Genomic DNA, 19984 nt, shown 5'->3' on the forward strand with positions numbered 1-19984 from the left:
AATTTTCAAAGCCAAATATTTATCCAGAACAATAAAGTTTCCAATCTTCCAAACATTTCTCCCTGCAAGTCACTCCACTGAATTACTTCCATGCATAACAATCGCGCATACAAGCAAATGCTTGGAGCATCACGACCTTAGATAAAACGTAAGTTGTAATATGACTTAGTCCAAACCTATTAAAGATGACAAGAAGCCGGTGGAAATTAATCTTGCTTTATAAGTAATTTTGTATTTGTGTAAGTTATTTTTCCTGTAAGTTATTTTCAAAGAGCTAAAGAAAGCATACACACTAAAGGAAAAAAATGCTTCAGCAAAGACACATAAAATAAACCTACACTGCTATTTAAGTAGTTTGAGTGAACCCATGTCAGGTGGGATTAGAGAAATAGGCAAGAACTACAAAACAGCGAGAGGCTTATTTCTGTAAAGGGTTCCTCCCACCCTTTGTTTTTGTTCCTTTTCCGCGGAGAACACTCTGCTGTTCCTCCACCTAGAGCATACAGCCATCCTTCATGCCTTTTCTTCTGCGCACAGCCCACATCCTTTCTTACCCTGAAAAAGAGTTAAGCATTCTTTTTCCTCCAAAGAACATTTTTAAAATTTTCCTGACAAGACCTTTTATGCAATTAGCTAGAGAAGCCATGGCCAAAAAGAAAGAATAACACGTGTAAAATCGTGCCAGAGAACAGAGTAGGTAGGAACTTGTTGAGACTATTATCAGACAAAATGTTTAAATCAATAGTGTGCTCTCATAAATCAAAAGCCATATTTAGCCTTAACTATAACCATCCCTGAGCAACGTGGAATAGAGAGAAAACACTTAAAAATGGTGATGCTTCTGAAATGAGGATGGGAGGAAGCAGCAGATGAGACAAGCACAGTGTAGGCTCATCTCCCAGACAAGGAATTTATTTTATAGGTCAGAAATGAGGTGCTGCTGCATTCAGGGCTGAGCAGAGAGTTCAGTAGAGACTGCCAATCACACTGACTCATGCCAAGTCTGGCAGTGATTTGGAGATGTTAAAGAACCATTTGAACCTAGTTAAAACCTGGGCATTTATGTGCGTTGTGTGCTAAAACAAAATTGAGCCCAGAAGAGCCAGAACTCTATGCTACATGATCAGAGACAAAAGGGTTTGCATTGCAGACCATAAAAGTTCATTCTTTTTCAATTATAGTAACTTAGATCTGTCAAGTGTAAGAGGAATATGTTTGGAAAGAGAGAGAGCAGTCACAGTGAACCAGAGAACAGAATGTAACTTGAGAAGCAGCACAAGAATCTCATCAGATCCTTTTCTTTTTTAGCTGGGAGTGGAAGATCGTCTCTTTTCACTCCTCCGTCTTTGTTCATCCCTTTACTCTTCTGGTTGAGCTAGTTTGATTCAGATTTAGAGCCCCCATTCATTCCAATTAGATGCCTTTCTGTAGAGCTGTTTACCAAACCCATGCTATGCTCCTGTTGACAGGATTTCACTGCTTTCCAGAAAAGTAATGGATTTCTCACATAGCACAGTTTCTAAAGGTCCGTTCTTCAGCAATGCCCTCCGCAGCACAGAAACATTTAGTAGCTCTGTTAAAGCGGTGGCTCTGACCCAGAGAAATGTATTTTGCCTACCACGAACTCTAGCACTCATCAGTTTGATTTGCAGCAGCGCAAGCAATGCTCCCAAACACAAGTTTCTGTTCAGTGACTTGTGACTACACAAGGAGGAGCAGGTCACCCACAAGAACCAGCCTCAGCAACTTGCCTGCAGACTGGGAAGCAGCAGGCTTTGGGGTTGTTATATATGACCCTGCCTAGGCTACTGCTGAAGTTTGTCTCACAAGAAGGTTTCTCCCTAGACTTACCCTTCTGTCTCACCTTATCTGCTTCTGCGTAGCCACCAAGTCCAGTCCTACCAAGCAGCCATACTCATTACAAATTGCATTTGTTAATTTAGGTAGTTTTACTAGAAATGCGTCCTCCATATGAAATCAAATAGAATTTGCTTCTGCTTTTGTTTACAGTCCTTAAAACATTGTCAGCGCTCCCACTGAAGCAATTGCATTGAAAATAAGAGTTGCTTCTTCCAATTCTGGCATTTACACATTTTTATGAGATGGTGGAAAAGCACAACTGGATATTTTTTTTCCTCTGCAAATGTTGAGACGATAATAAGTAACAGATTCATTGAGTTTTGACTTGCCTTGGAACCAGGTGTTTCTGACATGTACCATTTCTCTCAAATATATTACACACTCCAATACTCTTCTTACCAAGAGCTTAAGCTATTTCATTCTCCCTTCCCCATCAACATGCGAGAAGACTTTCAGACTTTCTTGACCACCAATTTAGTTTTCGTATAGCTCTCCCTTGTCAGTGACATGCACAGAAAGCATCAGGGTGTGTAAACTTTGTGAGTAATCTGTCAGTTAGATACAGTGACTGACACACAAAGGAAGTGTCAAGGTACTATGAATACTGAAAATAAAAGTCAGGCAGATTAGGGGATATGCAAACCGAGTGGTTTTCTTTTTTCACTCAACCAAGAGAGCAATCTGAATACCAAACACCAGTCTGAAATTCCCACCAAATGATCTCTAAAGAGCCTTACAGTGGCTGTATTTGCAACTCAACTTTTGGAGTCAATGAACAACACAGGTGCAGGTATAATGCTCCTCTAGTCCCCAGTTCCATTTTCAGGCCAGTAGTTGACTGTGGAAACCTCTGCAGCTTCACCTCCTGTAAGTCTTGATTTATAGCGTGGTTGTGCCATTAGTGCCACACAGGTGGAACAAAGAAGGATTTCCACCGTAAAAGCTCTCCTCTACACTTCCAGCAAAACAAGACAGCACTCCAGGCTTGAGTTTGGAGCAAGTTTTTACATCAACTGGATTAATTTCTTTCAGTATTGTTGCCTTAGAACTAGCTTTAATCATGAATACTTCACTGTGTCTAGGAAGCTTCAAAAGAGAGAGCGGTTTAAAATTATTTTAACAATTATTGTTGTAAAGGAAGCTCAAAATGATTCTACATATTTGGAAGACTGACCTAGTTCAAGAGCTGTTGTTCCCTGTTCAATGTGAGACATGTCTGGTGGAACACTCTTGAGCTACAGACGACATGTAGCGTATCCGATAGAGAAAAGATACAGGAATACCCCTGGCTGTTCATGCAACGCATGCTGGCTGCTCATTTTATCTTGATATTTTGCCATTAGCATCAACTGTAAAACAAGCTTATACAAAATAGTTCAGATCCAGTTGAATCCAAATTAGCATTTTATGACAAATGCGTCAGACAACCCATTGTGATGGTTCCGAGTAGAATACTGCCAAAAAGTGAACAGACAATGAAAATTGAGATTAATTACTTTTTAAATGGACCTTTGAACAGGAAGATCAATGACTGTAGTTTTCTGTGCAGATTTACAGGCCAAATGAGTCCCTGGTTTAACCTCTGAACTCAGAGGTTTCATAGAGAGAGGAATTTGTCTCTGAGGGTCATGCACGTGCATGCTTTCCAGGCATTACAAGATTGAGGTTGTAGTCATTTAAACCTAGAAGAGAAAGAGGAAAACCTATAAGAGGTCAGATAAGGAAATTAGACTTAAGAATACTGCTCCCTGACCACTGGACATTGATTTATATGCTAAATAACAGTGCACAGGAAAGGATGAAGTCCAGAAAGAAAAGACAAATGTCCCTGAAGAATTAGCATGACTGAAACGTGTGGTAGCTGTCTGCTCTCATGTCACTGATGACCATGGGAACTTACGTTCTGCATTGCCCTCAACTGAAGACCCAGTCCCCAGACAGCTGACTGGTTAGTAAATGGCTGACACTTTTCTTCCACCTGTGTGAAAAGACTGGCATCACCTTCTCTTCACCTCAAGTTATCTTTCAACATAAGCCCTTGCTGTAGCTGCTACAAAAAGATGAGATGAGCCACGTCATCCCAAACAGCTGCACCAGCTGTGAACAGAAGAATCACTCAGAAAATACAGATTATAAACAAACTGGAAGCCACTTCCAAATTTGAGAATTTGATAGAATTTCAACAGCACTCATATACACTCATCATACATATCCAAAGGGTAAATATTTCCATCTCCAAGAACTGTAAGTGATTTAAAAGTGAAAAGCTAATACAAATACCAAATGTAACACTGATAAATACTGAAAGCTGGCACTGATACCCCATTCAGCGGGCAGTCGACTCCAAGCTGATACTTCACCCGCAGCGCATATTGCCTTTCCTTCCTCCCAGCTGACATTAGTAAAGTAGCAACAGCCTTAATATCAGATTTTGAGGAATTTGTTGCTGTAAGCCAGACTTGTAGCAGCATTTAAAACAAGACTGCATTTAACATAAAATTGAGCTATTTTCTGGCTGTTTTTTAAAAATTAAGCATGATCTAACATTAAATAAACTAGATGATGCAGACTTTTGAGGCCAAAATCTCATTCTTACTAGATTAAAAATACATACACTAACAATTATATTCCTTTGTTCATCCAAACTGGTTTCTGGAAATGCAATGACCAAAGTTTTGCTTCTGTTTCCATATAGAACTAGTAATTGTTGAACATGCAAGTCAGAGCTTACAATCACAGGCAAATGTTTATGCTTTTGTAATTGGTATTACGTTAACACTAGTAAGGGATCCAAACCCTACACATGGTACTATAGAAACGAAACAGATGCTCTGTTCCAAGGTTCTCAGTTTTAAATTGAGTCTACTGCTTAGCAGTAGACCAGGAAAATCCCTTAAGGTACCAGTTGTTTTTAAAAAAATGAAAGTAATTTTTATGAATCACATTGACCTTTCTGAGCTCTTTTCTTCTCAAGGGAAATTTCATTTCATTTAGAGGAAACATTACCATTCTCTTTGAAAATAGCACAAGCATTTTTCTGAGGTGTCAGAATTTTCTTTGGAACAGGAAAATCTTCCTGATATTACCAAATAAACGGAAAAATCTTACTGATATAACCCAAAAAGCTACAAACGTGGAAAAGTTAGAGAGTCTTATCAATATAAATGGCCTTTAAACTGAAGTTATATCTTTTAATCTCTTTCTGAAAGGTCTGGAAGCAACCTATGTTATGTATGCCATCCATAAAACCTTACCAAAAAAACCTCTCATTGCCCCCTCCCCAACTTCCATTGCCACCCATTTGTGCAAGTACATTGGAAATTTTTGAGGGTGGAGTTCCTCAAACAGAAATAAAAACTGGAATTTGTAGATCAAAATCTACTTGAAATGAATGATTTTAAATTTTTTTTGAAAGCTGGATGTTGAAATCGGAGAGCAGAGCTATAAACATGAACACTTAACTGTGTGTCTCTAGCTATGAAGTGACATGCAGTCCTAAGAAATTCCATAAGAACTTTCAGTGTTTGATGGACCATAGGGCGAGACGTGGGTTGGTAACTGTCTTAATGGATTTACTGGATAAAAAGCCACTGTCATAAGAAGTGAGCCAGCTCTGGTTTTGAGTAAGAGGTGAGGGAGGGTATGCTTCTCCATCATCTAACAACATTGTCAACCAGATGAAAAATTATGGATTTTAATTTCTTTTCCATCTTTTGTTTCTCACACAGGCATATCCGAGGCAGGTTTCCTGACTATCCTACTGAACAAGCTGGAGGTTCAATGGCTTTGCTTTCTGAAAAAACTCCAGAGGAGGTACTGTCATTCCTCTAATGAAAAAGGTTAATGGGAGCGGGGAAGGAATTGCCACAAAACAGGTCTGTTTATTTAAGTAGCAGTTTTTCACAGTCATGTACCAAAATTTGTTCCCTTTCAGGATGAGCAGCCACTTACTGATGGCGGAAGGTGCTCAGGCATGCAAGTTAGATAAATGTCTGGTGGAACCAGGAGGAAAGGGCTCAGCTACAAAGAGTTGCTCTCCTGTTGCAAAATACATATAGGTAGCTAGTGCTAGCTACTAACAGAAATATATCCTAGAGAGCCCTGGTTTAAAATAGGCCTCCAAACCTATCCCAGAGGCTGAAATATGTTGCAGTGTGTTTACATTCAGTATCAGCACAGTTTAGCAAGAGTTTAGTTTAAGCAGAGAAGAGTTTCTTTTACAGGCAGGCTTAAGCCTTGATTTACTGCCAAGGATCTATTAAACGAGGCTTGAACATTCAAGTGAAGGAAGAATCTTAGTTTGTCTTATATATTCTTCTATATATTCTTCGTTTTTCCTGGTAAAATCTCTCTTCTGACTTCTCTGGCTAATAGAAGTGGCTGATAATCTCTTCCTCCAATCATCTAGGTGTCACTCAGAGAAAGTGATTAAGACTAGTTGGGACAGTGAAGGCAGTGGTTGGCACTTGGAGGCATTTCCACCCACCACAATGATCTTAGCAGGATGATGAGTCTGTGGAGGAAAGTTATAAGCAGGAAGCCTTGCACACAGGAGCAGCAGCATTTGGCCCCTGAGTGAACCAGGCATGGTGGCTACTAGTGGGCCAGGAAAACTAAACTGTCAAAGACCTGACCTCTGTGGTTCTTAAAGCTCCCCTGTTGAGACAGACTGATGCGTTCATTAGCTGCCTACAACTGATGATCTAACACAGATATGGTTAAGCATTATTTTGGATTCAGTCCTTCCTAAAACCATAGGGAAAAGCCTGGGGCACACTAGCAGCATCTATGTGATTTGAGGGGATGCAGGTAAAGACTAGCCCAGCATAAAGCACAGTACTCTAACCACTTTGCTTACAAAAATATACAAGAAAACTGCTACAAACTGCTCTCTGTGCCTCACGAAAACTGAGCTCAGGGCATACTTCTGGTTTTAGCCAAGTTCAGAGTACACCAAGGGCAACCCTGCTGGCCTCTGACAGAGGAACTCTAACAGAGTTCAGTCCCAGACAGAGTGAAGGAGGGCTGTCCATTAAGTTTTCAGCTTCAAAAGTAGAAACACATGCCAGAGTTAAAGGCAGCTTTGTTGGCTGCTCTGAGCAGTAGGGGAGCCACCCAGCAAGTATGGCGTATTACTGGAGAAGGCTTCAGGGAACACGATGCTAATTAGACCTGCTACCAACAAGGATAAACACAATTCACAGAGAAAATGTTACCAAAAAATTATACTGAGCAAAACTGGATATGGTAGTGGATTCTGGAGAAATATACCCTTCCTGTCATACTACCAGCTTTGAATTCCTACCTTCAGCAATTTTGCTGTCATTCCTGGGCATCTGCTTTCTCTTTGCATAAAAAAACCTAAAGGAAGCCAAAAGCCTAAGGAGATTGTTTTGCTGCCTGTTTTTCCCTGCATAAAAGAGAAATACCTGGAAGGGAAAAACTGCATCTATTTAAAAAAAAAATTAATTAACAATTATCTGATTTTCAAAGACTTTCAGGCCTGTTTTTCCTCCCTTTTTAGCCAGCACAACTAAGCAGAATGTATGTCACACAACCTTAACAGAGGCCCAGAACTCAGTTGGCAAAAGAAAGTTCAGTATGTTCATGATTTTACCTGAATGTCAGACAAGTAAAACATTTTTTGTTCATCTGAGTCAGCTGCCTATTAAAAATCCCTAAGGCAACTAGTTTTGTTCCACACTGGTCTACTGGGCAACATAGTAAAAGAAATCCTGGCCCCATTGAAGTTAATGGTAGTTTTGTCCTTGACTTCAGGGGAGACAAGATTTCACCTCTTGTATATATTACCTTCTGTGAATGGGTTGGTTACTCCCAAGTTAAACTCCATGAAAAATCAGGACTGACCTGTATTTAAAAAGTGAGCATTTCATAAGACTTAGGTAAAGACACTTTGGGGAAAATAAAATACAAATTAATCACTTCACGAACCATTGCTGCATTATTATACATTCTATATTTCTTTATCCTTTGACAACTCTGACCTTGCTTGACTTTGTAATGCAGCTGGCCTTCTGCACAAGCTGCTTTCATGACATTTTACAAATACCTTTCAAAAAGATATGCCAAAGAGATCCTGATCCAAAGTACTCGTTGGTTTAGTCAGAAAAATATGTACTGTCTCTTGACTGAAAATAAGCTTTTCTATACATACTCTTCAAGAGAAATTAAAGGTTCCGAGACATCAGTGTAATCTCCCTGCATCTGTTCCACATGCCTATCCCTAATGATTTTTTGTTTTCCTCCAAAGATAATCATCAGATGTGACAATTTTTATCCTTGCCCTTATACCGCTGCCAACAAAATTATGATCCCTTCCTGTAGCTCATTAAGTCTCACCACCATGAAAATAATCCAACGGAGTTACCATTTAGCAGACACATTCTGTTTCCCAACTCCCCCCGTTTCCAGTATTAAAATAACTTCTCTGGAAAAAAAAAAATAATAATGCTTACTTACCAAGCTTTTGGTGGTACTTTCAATTGCTGCGTAGAAGGCAGTCATTTCCATGTTACTGTAACTGCAGCACCTGATCCAGCAGCATCTAGAGAAGGTACATTAGCTGCTCTGCAAACATATGCTCCTGATCCCTGCTTGGCACTCTGTGCAATGCTCTGCTACTGATTAGTATTTATTATTACCAACAGCTAAAGATCTCCATGAATCCCAGTAATGTTTGATTGCAAATGGCAGTGCAAGAGATCCTCGGTAGTTATTTAATATTTAATTAGTAACCCTATTTCCAAGGTAAGGGACAGTAAAATGCTATTATGCAATCAAATACTGCAATATTCACAGACACACCCAAATATAACAACTTACTTTTACCAAGTGAACATATCACAAATAACTTTAAAGTGTCAGAGAAGGACTCAGGAGGCTCTATGGAGTTGTACCTTTTGGTATCCAGCACTTTGCAAATATGCTTTTATCCTGGCAGCAAAAGCGTACTTCTCAGTAATAGATGCCTGCAGTTACCTTCACCTTTATTTCCTCTATTCCACACTATTCTGAATGCTCCTTTTAGAGATTATCAGGCTGGATTTTCACAACACACATTGCCATCAGCTGGAGCTGGGCACCTCAAAGCCTTCAAATACTCTGATTATTTCAAGTTAACTGTGCAGGGGAATGGTAACGGTACTTGGTCTCCATTAAGCTACACAATGGTCAGATGTATTCACCTCCAGACGATTCACTGCAATGAAGCCATTCAGCATGTAGACTTCAAGTTCAGCAGCTCTCTGCTGGCCATGAAAATCGACCACATCTGGAATATTGTGTCCAGTTCTGGGCCCCTCAGTTCAAGAAGGACAGGGAACTGCTGGAGAGAGTCCAGTGTAGGGCTACAAAGATGATCAAGGGAGTGGAGCATCTCCCTTCTGAGGAGCGGCTGAGGGAGCTGGGTCTCTTTAGTTTGCAGAAGAGGAGACTGAGGGGAGACCTCATTCATGTTTATAAATATTTAAAGGGTGAGTGTCACAAGGATGGAGCCAGGCTCTTCTCGGTGACAAACAATGATAGGACAAGGGGTAATGGACACAAACTGGAACACAGGAGGTTCCACTGAAAATGGAGAAGAAACTTCTTCTCAGTGAGGGTGACAGAGCACTGAACAGGCTGCCCAGAGAGGCTGTGGATTCTCCTTTTCTGCAGACATTCAAAACCCGCCTGGACGCCTTCCTGTGTAACCTCCTCTGGGTGTTCCTGCTCCGGCAGGGGGATTGGACTGGATGAGCTTTTGAGGTCCCTTCCAATCCCTAACGTTCTGTGATTCTGTGAAAAGCACCTCTGTTGGCTGAAGTCAGTAGCCTAGGTTGTATGCCTAAAAAGCCAGGCACTTATCAACCCCTTTTCACCTCTAGCACCCACCTTCCCTGAAAGAAAAACCAGACAAACCCAAAACAAACAGAACAAAACCAAAACAACCCTACACCAAGCAAAGCTAACAGATTTTTAATGAACACATTCAGTGGGGACTAACTGTTTGAACTGTTTGCCAGAAAATGAACAAAACAGTGAGTGAGTTTAACCAGTGAGTTAAACTACATTTGGGCAACATCTGCCAGACGGAAAGACTGGTACATATATCAATCACAGACTCAAATGCACGACTATTACAGTCAACTAAGATTTTTACAAGATCCCATAAAGCTATGAAATCCCATCTTACATTTTGAATTAATTCCTGCAAGAAACAGATCACTGGGGTTGTTTCTAACAGCTTAAGCTTTGCTTGCAGGTGCATATCCCAAAGTAAACAAATGCTAGAAATGCCTTGCCAGGAGAACATTACATTATTAAAAGCTACACAAATCGATTTGCCTGTGAGAGGGAACAAATCCAAACCACTAGCCCTCAGCTGGTTCAATGGGACAGAGTCCCAGGCCTACCATGATGAAAAGAACATCTCCTCCAACTGGCAAAAAACAACATCACCTTACAGGAAAAGAAGAGCCTATAGGAAGAGTTGTATTCAAGTGTCCTCAAGCTAGGGGGCAGGATAGGAGGAAAGGACATTTACAGGGTACTGCATATTATGTATGCAAGTGGGCAGTCTGATGTTTGGCACACGACTCTGGAACATGGGGATGGCATCTCTCCTCATCTCAAACCATTCTGTTTTCTTGAAGAAACATTATCTTTTATTTTTTTGTCTTAAATTTCCAAAAAGTTTTTTCCTGTAAAGTTACCGCTGTAGCTGGAGATTCAGAATTTTCTAACTCACTCATCCCTACATTTCATTTATGCCCACAACACTAATAAAGACAAGAAGTTCTAAGGTCTTCTTTCAAAGGATAAGGAAATGGCTTGTTTCTTGAGGAGGAACAGTTACCTCAAGTATCAACATCCCTGAGTCAGCATCAAGCTTTCTGTAGCTGAGGAACGTAGAATGTGAGTCGTACTGGTAGCTAGAGATTTTCATATAACACTTGGCTCATAAACCAAAATCAGGCATTTCTATTCATAGGCTGCATTCAGTTTGAGTGCCCCTCTCTTTTCCAAAAAAGGAGATGTGCACTGCAAGAGTTTGGAAACGCACTTGAACTGACATGGAATAAGAAAGTCAATTTGACTTTTTTGGGATACCAGTTTAAAGGAAAATGTCTTTTCAGCCTCTGAAGAAAGCGTTACTGGACAAGAGTCATCACTAGCATGACAGGAGTCCTACAGCAAGACTAGAAAAAGGGAGGCTAAAATTAACCTGCTCTTACTGATGCACATTCTCTTCCCCAATATTAACAGTTTTCTAAGTGCTTTCAGCATCATTTCCAAAAGAAGCAACCTGGCAAAGAAAAGGGCAGTCTAAAATAATTTAGGAAGATGTCTGGCTTTTACTGCCACCATGAAGTTTTCTTCAGGGGAAAAAAAAGTATTATAATGTGGGTGAATTGCTTAGTATCTCAAGCTAACCTTTGCTTGCCCTTCCTTTTCTTTCCTCTGCTTTTGTCGGATTCTCCAGGCATCTACTTGTAGCTGGAGAACAAATTGTTCTATATAGAAGATTACAAACCATTCAAGGTTAGATACACAGCCAGCTTCACCCCAGCTCCCAGTCCTCTGCAATTATGGAGCTGCTTAGGCTTAGAGCAGAGGGGAAAGGAGAGCTGGAGAAGCTGCACCAAAGGAGTACAGAGGAGAAAGTGCATCTGACACAAAAAAGTAAAGCTTATATTTGTTCTGTCATTCTCTTTTGAGAAGCAGAGAGTCACTTCAGAAAAGTCAGGCTCCACATGCTGACAGCATTGCCAGCTTCATGGCTTTAGAGCATTTCACCAAAACTACTTGGCACCTCAGACTACATACACATTGCCAAGGCATCTGGGAGAGAGACCATAGAGGTGTTATTTGGATCTCCACAACCTTTGCCTGCGGTCACTGTGCGTGTTTCTAGACTTGGCTTCTTGTGTAACTGTACATTTCACTCCATGCTAATTGCAAGCACCATTTTTTTCCCCTATATGAGCAGTTAGTTCAAGACTGAGCACCATAGCTCATACTGCAGTTCTGAAATTAGTAAACAAACGTTTTTTCTGGCAACCTTACAAAACTCATAGAGACAAGACAGAAGAATAAGGACAATTCAACACTTCAATCCCACTATAGCAGGTTCATGAGAACAGAAACTCTATATAACCCCTTTCAGTATCATTCATATGTATAAGAATATGAAAGTAAATCATTCTAATCAGTGTCTGGATATACTTAAAAGTATCACCAGTAAAACTCAAAAAACACCATTTAAAATTAAAACCTTTTGTCAATCACATGTGTGCTTACAGGTATCCTGCTGGATAAACCCACCCCTGAGGTGCTCGAAACTCTTACCAGTACCCTTTGATAGGCTCAGAGCAGAGGGTGGAGATGGCAAGGTTGGATTTCTGGCAGGGTACTAGCACCACAATAAAGAATACAATTTGAGTAGCTCTGTTGGTTTTGGATACTGCAGTCCTGCTGGGACACTAAAAACCTATTTTGAACTCTAGTCAATCTGTTAATCTAGCCCAGGGAATGAAATGCTTCACTGCTTATCACCGCAAGATATGACTGAACGGTGCTTGGGGTTTAAATTACCATATTTAATTAAATGTAAGATACTGAAATGCTTGGGGAAATCTACTAATGAAATTTCACTGGCTGCAAAGTATAGCCCTTGTCGTTGTCCTCCCTCCTTCCACTGTCAGATCTTCAATGCATTCAAAGGCATTCTTTAGAAAACAAATATTACTACTGGTCCAGGAAACATGTCTTACAATTGGAAAAATTTTATTTTCTGCTCTTTCATGGTACTGCCAATATTAACAGTCCATTAATAAACTTCAATGGCCACAGACTTTCTGATTTACACTCATCAGTAAATGATCTTAGAATTCCTCTCAGGGACAGGAGAACACAATGAAAGGTGCCTGAGAACAAGAGAATGGTAGAAAAAGCAAAATTCACCCTCTGCCTTTTTCAGATAATAAAGTATAAATGGCCATGAACTAATGTTATGGAAATTGATGTAGCTGTACCCAGTTACCAGCTGCTACTACCTTGCAGGGATAAAGATACTGGGCTATCCATATATATCCGTCAGAGTTTGTCACAATATCTCTATCCAATCTCTCTCACCCACTAGGACAATTTCAGTCTTTAGCCACATATTGAAATGCCTCAGGGCAGTCTCTCAAAAATCCATCTCTATAAAATCAATCTGCCTTAGAAACACTAGGACAAATTCAAAATCTGCATCTGAGTCCAGAGGGAACTTTAAGTTGTACATCATTAGAATATTGTGGTTCTGAGTGGTTTCAGGAGTTCATCTTACACCACAAAAGCCCTTGCAGTTTGAGACACAGAAATTGCCTCTTTCCCATTGATATATTGGGATAGTCAGCACCTATACTAAAGTTTGCAGGTGGGAGCACCGCTAGCATAAATTAAAAGAACTTCTCTGTAATGGTCAGCTGATCTGGAGTACATAGAGGGCTAACCCAGCAATGTATTGGATATCATGTTTCCCCAGTATTGGCAAGTTGAAAGCAAGGAAGGAAAAATAGGCACATAACTCCTACAGCACGTCTAATACACCTTGTACATGAAAATGTTTGACCAGCTCTTCACATTCCTTTCCATTTCTTTCAGATTGCTGCGGAACTGGCTGCTGAAAGGAAGATGACACTGAAGAAAGACACTCAAAAGGAGAAAACAGAAAAAGGAGGAGGGAAGAAAAAAGAAAAAGAAAAGGAAAAGAAAAAAGAAAAAGACCCACAAAAAATGGAACAGCAAGTAAGGCTTCCTGCAGTAAAACGAGTTAGCTTATGTAAACAGAGCCAAAGTCCAGCTTACTAAGCCACATGTGGACAGAGGTTACTAGTTTACATTAGCACAGTCACCAAGGCTTCAGTCTTGGGTTGAGAAGACAAGGGAACTGGTTAAGGCTAGTCTTTCTCAGCCTTTCAGTTACCTTGGTGGTTGTGGGGAACTGAAAATTACCCTCTCATATTTAAGGTATGACCATTTGCATGGCCATCCCTCAACTCAGCGGGAAGAGCTGATGTAGGTGCAGACTGCCATAGAGAGACAGATGAAGGGAAAAATATGGCTTTGACATTGTTTACAAGACAGTGCACACACTTTTCAAACCACTACTGCAATTTTTTTTATGTGCAGATAACAAAACGGTGCCCCACTATCTAACCAAGCGTTACCACTTTTAATGTGGAGTACAGAGAAGTTAGTTTCTGCCACTCCCTTGTGCAGCTAGGAAAGAAGAACCTTAGTCTCACTCAGATACCCACCTTAGAGCTTGTGTGGATTTCAAACTACTTCACAAGTACAATTCTGTATTTGCCAGCTGTGCCTTTTGTACTGGAAGCTGATATTTTGTAAGCCTGTAAATAGCAGTCATGCATTTTCAGTCCACATTCTTAGGTTATGAACTGGTTTTTGCTTCAAGTCACAGTGGACTTAACATATGATATACTCCCTGAAATCTTTTATGTACTAAGGGCTGGTTTCGCAGAAGGTATGCTTCCAAATTATTTCAGGAGCAACTTCACTGAGAAAAACACCTATGAAACAGTGCAATGACCAAAGGGCATCTTCAAAAGTAAGCTGAGCAACAAAAATTGCAGGCTTTTGCTGAAGCAGCAACTAGTGTTTCTCATTTGCTTTGTAGTATAAGCAAAGTTGAAACTTCTATTTTTTTTCTTTTAATGATGGTCATCAATCTCTCCCCAAGTATGTGGAGGAGAAGGGTGAGTTTTCTAGGGCAAAGCTTACTCTTCACTGCGAGTTTTACACAAATTAAATTTAAATCCTAACCCTAGAACAATAATATAACAAAAAAAGATGTTTTTCTTGGACAACAGTCATTAATCCAGCCAAAGCTGTCGTAACAGCTAGCCAGGGACCTAAACTACATGAACTTAGGAAGCATCAGTCTGTCTAATTGGAAAGTAGACATCTAAGGGTTAACTTGTAGCTTAGCATCTTTGCTGATTGATAACTCTATTTGGGCCATATCATACAAAACAAAGTTTGGGGTTTTTATTCCTTTGTTCACGAAGATGCACAGCAGGCTGAAGGAACAGCATACATAAATGTGTTTTCCAAGCTCTTTAGGCCTGATCTTGCATTGCCAACTAGAAAGGGTAGTGACTGCACCTTGTGCAAACAGGAAATGTTTTAACTTCCTGTCACATACGTCTTTAGACAGTTATTTGCCATCAGGATGACACTATCAAACCATTGCAGCATTAGAGAAAGCATCATACTGCAAGCAGTGGAAAGTGATTACAAGTACCACTTCATTGTATCTTAGTGGCAAAAGCAGAGCCAACCTGGGGGAGTAACAGAGAAGAAAGAGGAGTGTAATGCCTGCAGACCTAAGCCAAATAACACTCATACCAAATTGTTTGTTATCCATAAGACTTCTGGTGACTTGTATTAATGCTGAGTTCAGCTCTGTGGGACCACTTTGTGCTGTGACCCCTGAAATCAGCACATGCACTGAAGAACTCTTGAGAAATCTCTCATAAAAATACACGCACAAAGGCAACTGTTTAGAAAAGCTTTTGAAATTAAAGAGACTACAAAGAGCATTGTCATTCACAGTCATGGAATCCTGTAGCATCTCAGAGAGCCCAGTTCCTTTCAGGAGGGTGTCTTAATGGCCTTGCCCTTGTCCTGCTCCTTCCCAACTCAGCTGGCGCAGAACAAAGCCTAGGATGCCTCTGGTTTCACAGAGGGAAAGGAAAAGGCTGTTCCAGACACTTCAGTATAGGTCAGAGTGAGATGCTAATGTTCAGGCACACCATAAACGCCAAACCAAACTCGTGATTTTGACACCAGCTAATAGCTCACCTATCTGCTTAAACCCCTGAATTTCACAGGATAAATTTACTTCCTTGTTGGTTTTGCGCATTTCACTAGGTAAGAACCAACAATACCGAAAATGAATCTCAATCCCCTCAGAGTCTCTGCAAGGTTGTTTTGAAATGGGGTGAAATAACAATATAGAGCTCTGGGACTTTCTAACTTCATGTCGTTCTCATCTTGTCACCCGTCACAAGTCCTGTCAAGTAAAATTCTGAGCCATTATATCAGGTTCTCTATGGTTCATTGAGAAAGAACAAAGGGAACATTCTGTCCAAGGTTATAATACTGACAGGGGAAAAAAATAGTATCTAAGACCAGTTGATAAGTATTTGGAAAAGTTCTAACAGCAGGACTCTTATTAAAATAAGTATAGGCTATAAGTCATAGTGATATAGGCAGAAGAAAGCCCTGCTCCTAACTTCAGTTCTTAAAGAAAACAAAAGTTTTATCCCAGAAGGAAATTTGAATATTTCTAAAAAGCCTGATAGCAATCTTTTAAAAAAGCATATCTGACATCAAAGTAACTCCGTTTTCTTTTCTCTGTGAGGTGCTGATTTGATTTCCCATTGGACACCTAAGGAGAAAAAGAAAACAAAACCAAAAAAACCCCAAACACACAAAAAAAAATCAAATCTTCAGCGCCATGTGATGCCTTTTTTTCACTAGCAGAACACACATCAAACCAGTTTGGACTGCTTTGCCCAGTAACATTCTGCAACCAGTCTGTCTCACCAAACATGAGCAGGGTTGCACATCCCTAGACTTCATCCAGAAGCATTTAACAGTAAGGCACATTTTGTCCTTATTGCAATGTATTAGCAAAATCTCCATTGGAAAAGTGCACAGTGGAGTTAATTCAAAGATTTCCCCGCTGTAGAATGAGAATCACTTAGTCTGGGCTAGGCTTTAGGTAGAAATATATTCAAATGATTATTTCCATATCTGTGCTTAGATTGAAACTTACATTGTTGGTTCAAGGTGCCTTAGCACACTTAACACAGAACAAGCATGGAATCAATCAACTGAACACAGAAAAATACATCAACTGACTTCAAAGGAAAAGAAGTTCTTTACATTATGTTGTTAGAGGCAAGAGGGAATACAGAACAGCATTCTGCAACTGTCCTTTAGACACACAGTGGTTTTGATTAAAATCAATGAACCTGACATGACTATATTATTTACATCATTGTATAAAATCATTGAACCTAGTAATTAGAATTATTTATTTGCTTATTTGTAACAGTAAAAGAAACATTACTGTGTCCCATGCTATTAAGAGGCTGAAAAATGAATAGCACATTTGTAGGCTGTTCTGGAGTGGGTGAGGTTTTTGGCTTTTTTTTTTTTTAATAGTTAGCAATTATCAATATTTCCTCTTAGAACATCACAGTTTAATTATTTTCTATAAAGTGTCATGGGAGAACATTAAAAGGAATGGATTCTGCCTATCGCAGAAGATCCAAGGATGAATCTCAAAATGCCATACCCTGCAAAAATTGAGAGTACATTAGAGTAACTGGGAATTTGAGCTTTGGGTGTCAAATCCCCAGACACTTAGTTGTACTTTCTTGATCTCTGGTGAAGAAATTCCTGAAGCTTTCAAATGTATGCATAGAGCATAGTGTAGAAATGATAATGGTATTTAGGCTTTGCATGTCCTTCTAGGCCCAAACTTTAATCACTGTAATAACAGAATCACAGAAGGTTAGAAGTTGCCCCTTCTTCCATAGATTATAAACTCTCCTCTTTTTCCTGAGCTCCGGCCAGAGCTCTCTGTTCAGCCAGGCCAGTCTTCTTCCCCGCCAGCTGGTTCTCCACTGATAACTGTTACTTTACTAACATTTTGAGGACTTATGACTGATACAAAATCAAGAAGCTTTAATCATTTTCTGAGAAGTGTTTCCATTAGAAATAGTGGCCCAATGAAATTAAACTATTTCAGGAATATGTCATTATCATTTAGTTTAGACAGGAAAACATCAAAATGTTTTGATGAAGTTGAAACAAGATATTTTGTTTTGCAAGATACACCAAGATCACTATTTTTCTTCCTGATTACAGATTAAAATAAGGTTTCAACATCTTGCAATTACCCACAAATTGAGAATTCCTTTTGGGAGTGGGGGAGCTACTATAGAATAAAAGCAACTGAAAAAGATAGCAAGGAGATTTCATTTACATGTTGCAGGTCTCCTACCTATATTACATGTTAAAACAAGCCTAAGTTTGATTCTTGTAACTTCAGTAGTTCAACTGATGAACTGACACCCTCTCTCTTCCTTCACTCAAGGAGATAAAGCTTCCTTATAACCTGCTAGGAAAACTTTACTTGATGAAACAACATTGCCTTATTCCTCAAATTAAAATAAAACCTTAACATTTCAGTGAAAATTATGACACTTACATACTTGCAAAGTTTCTACATAAAAATTTTCTGATTTTTATTTTCGCACTATTCTTCCTCTCCCCGATCCAGGAAGAAGGCTGGAAAATGGGTCCCAGTAATTTCCTCTCACTACTGGAGGAAGCAAGCAGTCAATACAAAGGTCAGTAGAAAAAGATAACAATTACAGCTGGAATGTTCTTCTAGTTCAGCTTAATCTGAATGTCATTTCTATAATGTCATACTGGGCAGCTGCCGATACTATGGAACGTTACAGAAATGAGGGCATTAGGTAAAATGGTATTTAGGAAGGGAGTCTCTCAGTACCTTCAAGTCTTAGGAGACTCTCAAAATCATTGCTCTAATCAGACAGGAAGGTACATCTCTAGATGAGTGAAAGTGGCCAGGCTAGAAAGAAAGTGCTTTGTTGTACGCACAGGGGCTTTCTTGGATTTTCTGAAGGCAATAAATATAACATCTGACTAGCAGATAATTCAAAGGCACTATACTGTAGATCAGCATCAATGTTTTCATGGTCCTGTAAATCTTTACTCTGTCTTCCTCTCATTCATGGAAAATGCCCATGAATTCACACACCTACACAGTCTACAGCTAATTTTTATTACACATTATAATAGGAGGATTATCTTTCAAGCAGGGTCATGAGAAATGCTGCTGGATTATGAATATACTTGCTTCAGTCAAAGCGTGTGCAACTTAACAAGCATAACTTTTTTCACTTTGTGAAAGCATCCAAAAGTGGGGATTTTGCAAATTTAAAAAAAAATGTTTTTCCAGAAGGACATCTTGCTCTTTTCCCCTCTCTCTTCTGCTCTCTCCTCTATGCTTGTTGCCTTTGTCTATCTCCTAATCACTTGTCTTCAGCATGCTCCCTAGATACATGAGCGAGTTGGCAATCATTTGTGCTGGGGCTGGAAGTGAGCATGGAAGTCATGCACTTGTCTGAAATGGAAAGGAGCACCAGCCCCCTGAACTAAGGGAATAGCATTAGAGAAATCCAGAGGTCAAACAAGCCAAATTGAAGCCCTCCATTGCAAAAAATGTGCCTGATCAAAGCTTTCAGGAGTTTGGCGATTTTTTGCTATACTTTATGCAGATTCTATTCTCAAACAATTATTAAAATTATCTTTTCTGCTCCCCACTTGGCAGAGTTAGTGGCTTGGTAAAACTTCTCATATTGAAAAATCTCCATTATTCTCTCTTGCTGACAAGTTACTGGCATCAAGTTTTCTGCCTAGTTTGCGTTGTCCAGAGAGAAAGAAACTTACTTGCTAAATATACATAAGTAGTTTTGCCTGACTTCTAACAATTAGGATTTTCTTACACATTAAAAATCATAAAACAGTTTTATAGCTAAAGAGAAGTTCTTTAGTCCCAGACTCTACTCAAATGCTACATCAGAACCCCATTGAAGTCAGCAGAAGTTTTAGGTAAGAACCAATTTTGTCTATGCTTCTTTCCTTAACTGGCCAAGAACATTACTTGTCCTTTGCTATGCACTCATGGGAAAAAAGATGGCATCTTACAGCTGGAGACCAGGATTAGCAAGACCATTGCTTCCCATCCAGCAGGTCCCAAGAGTAACGTAGAGGCCCTGCCTGTTTCACACTGCTACATAGGCTTGGCAAAATGCTCATCCAGTGCTCTGCTAATGAGTAGGTAATACAGTAGCTGTGCTTTCCAGTGTTCCCACCATACTTCTTGAATTCACTGCTGAGCCTTTACAGTCTAACAGTCTTCAATACATTGCTGAACTGCAAAATCAGTAACTCCTTGTATTTGTGCAAATAACCTCCTCCAGGATGTAGAAAACATGTTTGGCTATAACCT

At 39.7% G+C, this 19984-nt stretch overlaps 1 protein-coding gene across 1 annotated transcript in view; it reads left to right on the top strand.

The window, feature by feature from the left end:
- LOC104541489 (IQ and AAA domain-containing protein 1-like) overlaps window positions 1–19984 on the top strand; it is a gene marked incomplete at its 5' end in the record, with an annotated part of 81266 nt that overhangs the window by 18428 nt on the left and 42854 nt on the right. The window contains 3 exon segments of the mRNA XM_010185562.1: window positions 2645–2650; window positions 5589–5673; window positions 18227–18296. Of these exon segments, the coding sequence (XP_010183864.1) occupies window positions 2645–2650; window positions 5589–5673; window positions 18227–18296 (161 nt within the window).

The sequence above is a fragment of the Mesitornis unicolor genome, unplaced genomic scaffold (genome assembly GCF_000695765.1).
Source record: "Mesitornis unicolor isolate BGI_N332 unplaced genomic scaffold, ASM69576v1 scaffold19065, whole genome shotgun sequence".
Lineage (NCBI taxonomy): Eukaryota > Metazoa > Chordata > Aves > Mesitornithiformes > Mesitornithidae > Mesitornis > Mesitornis unicolor.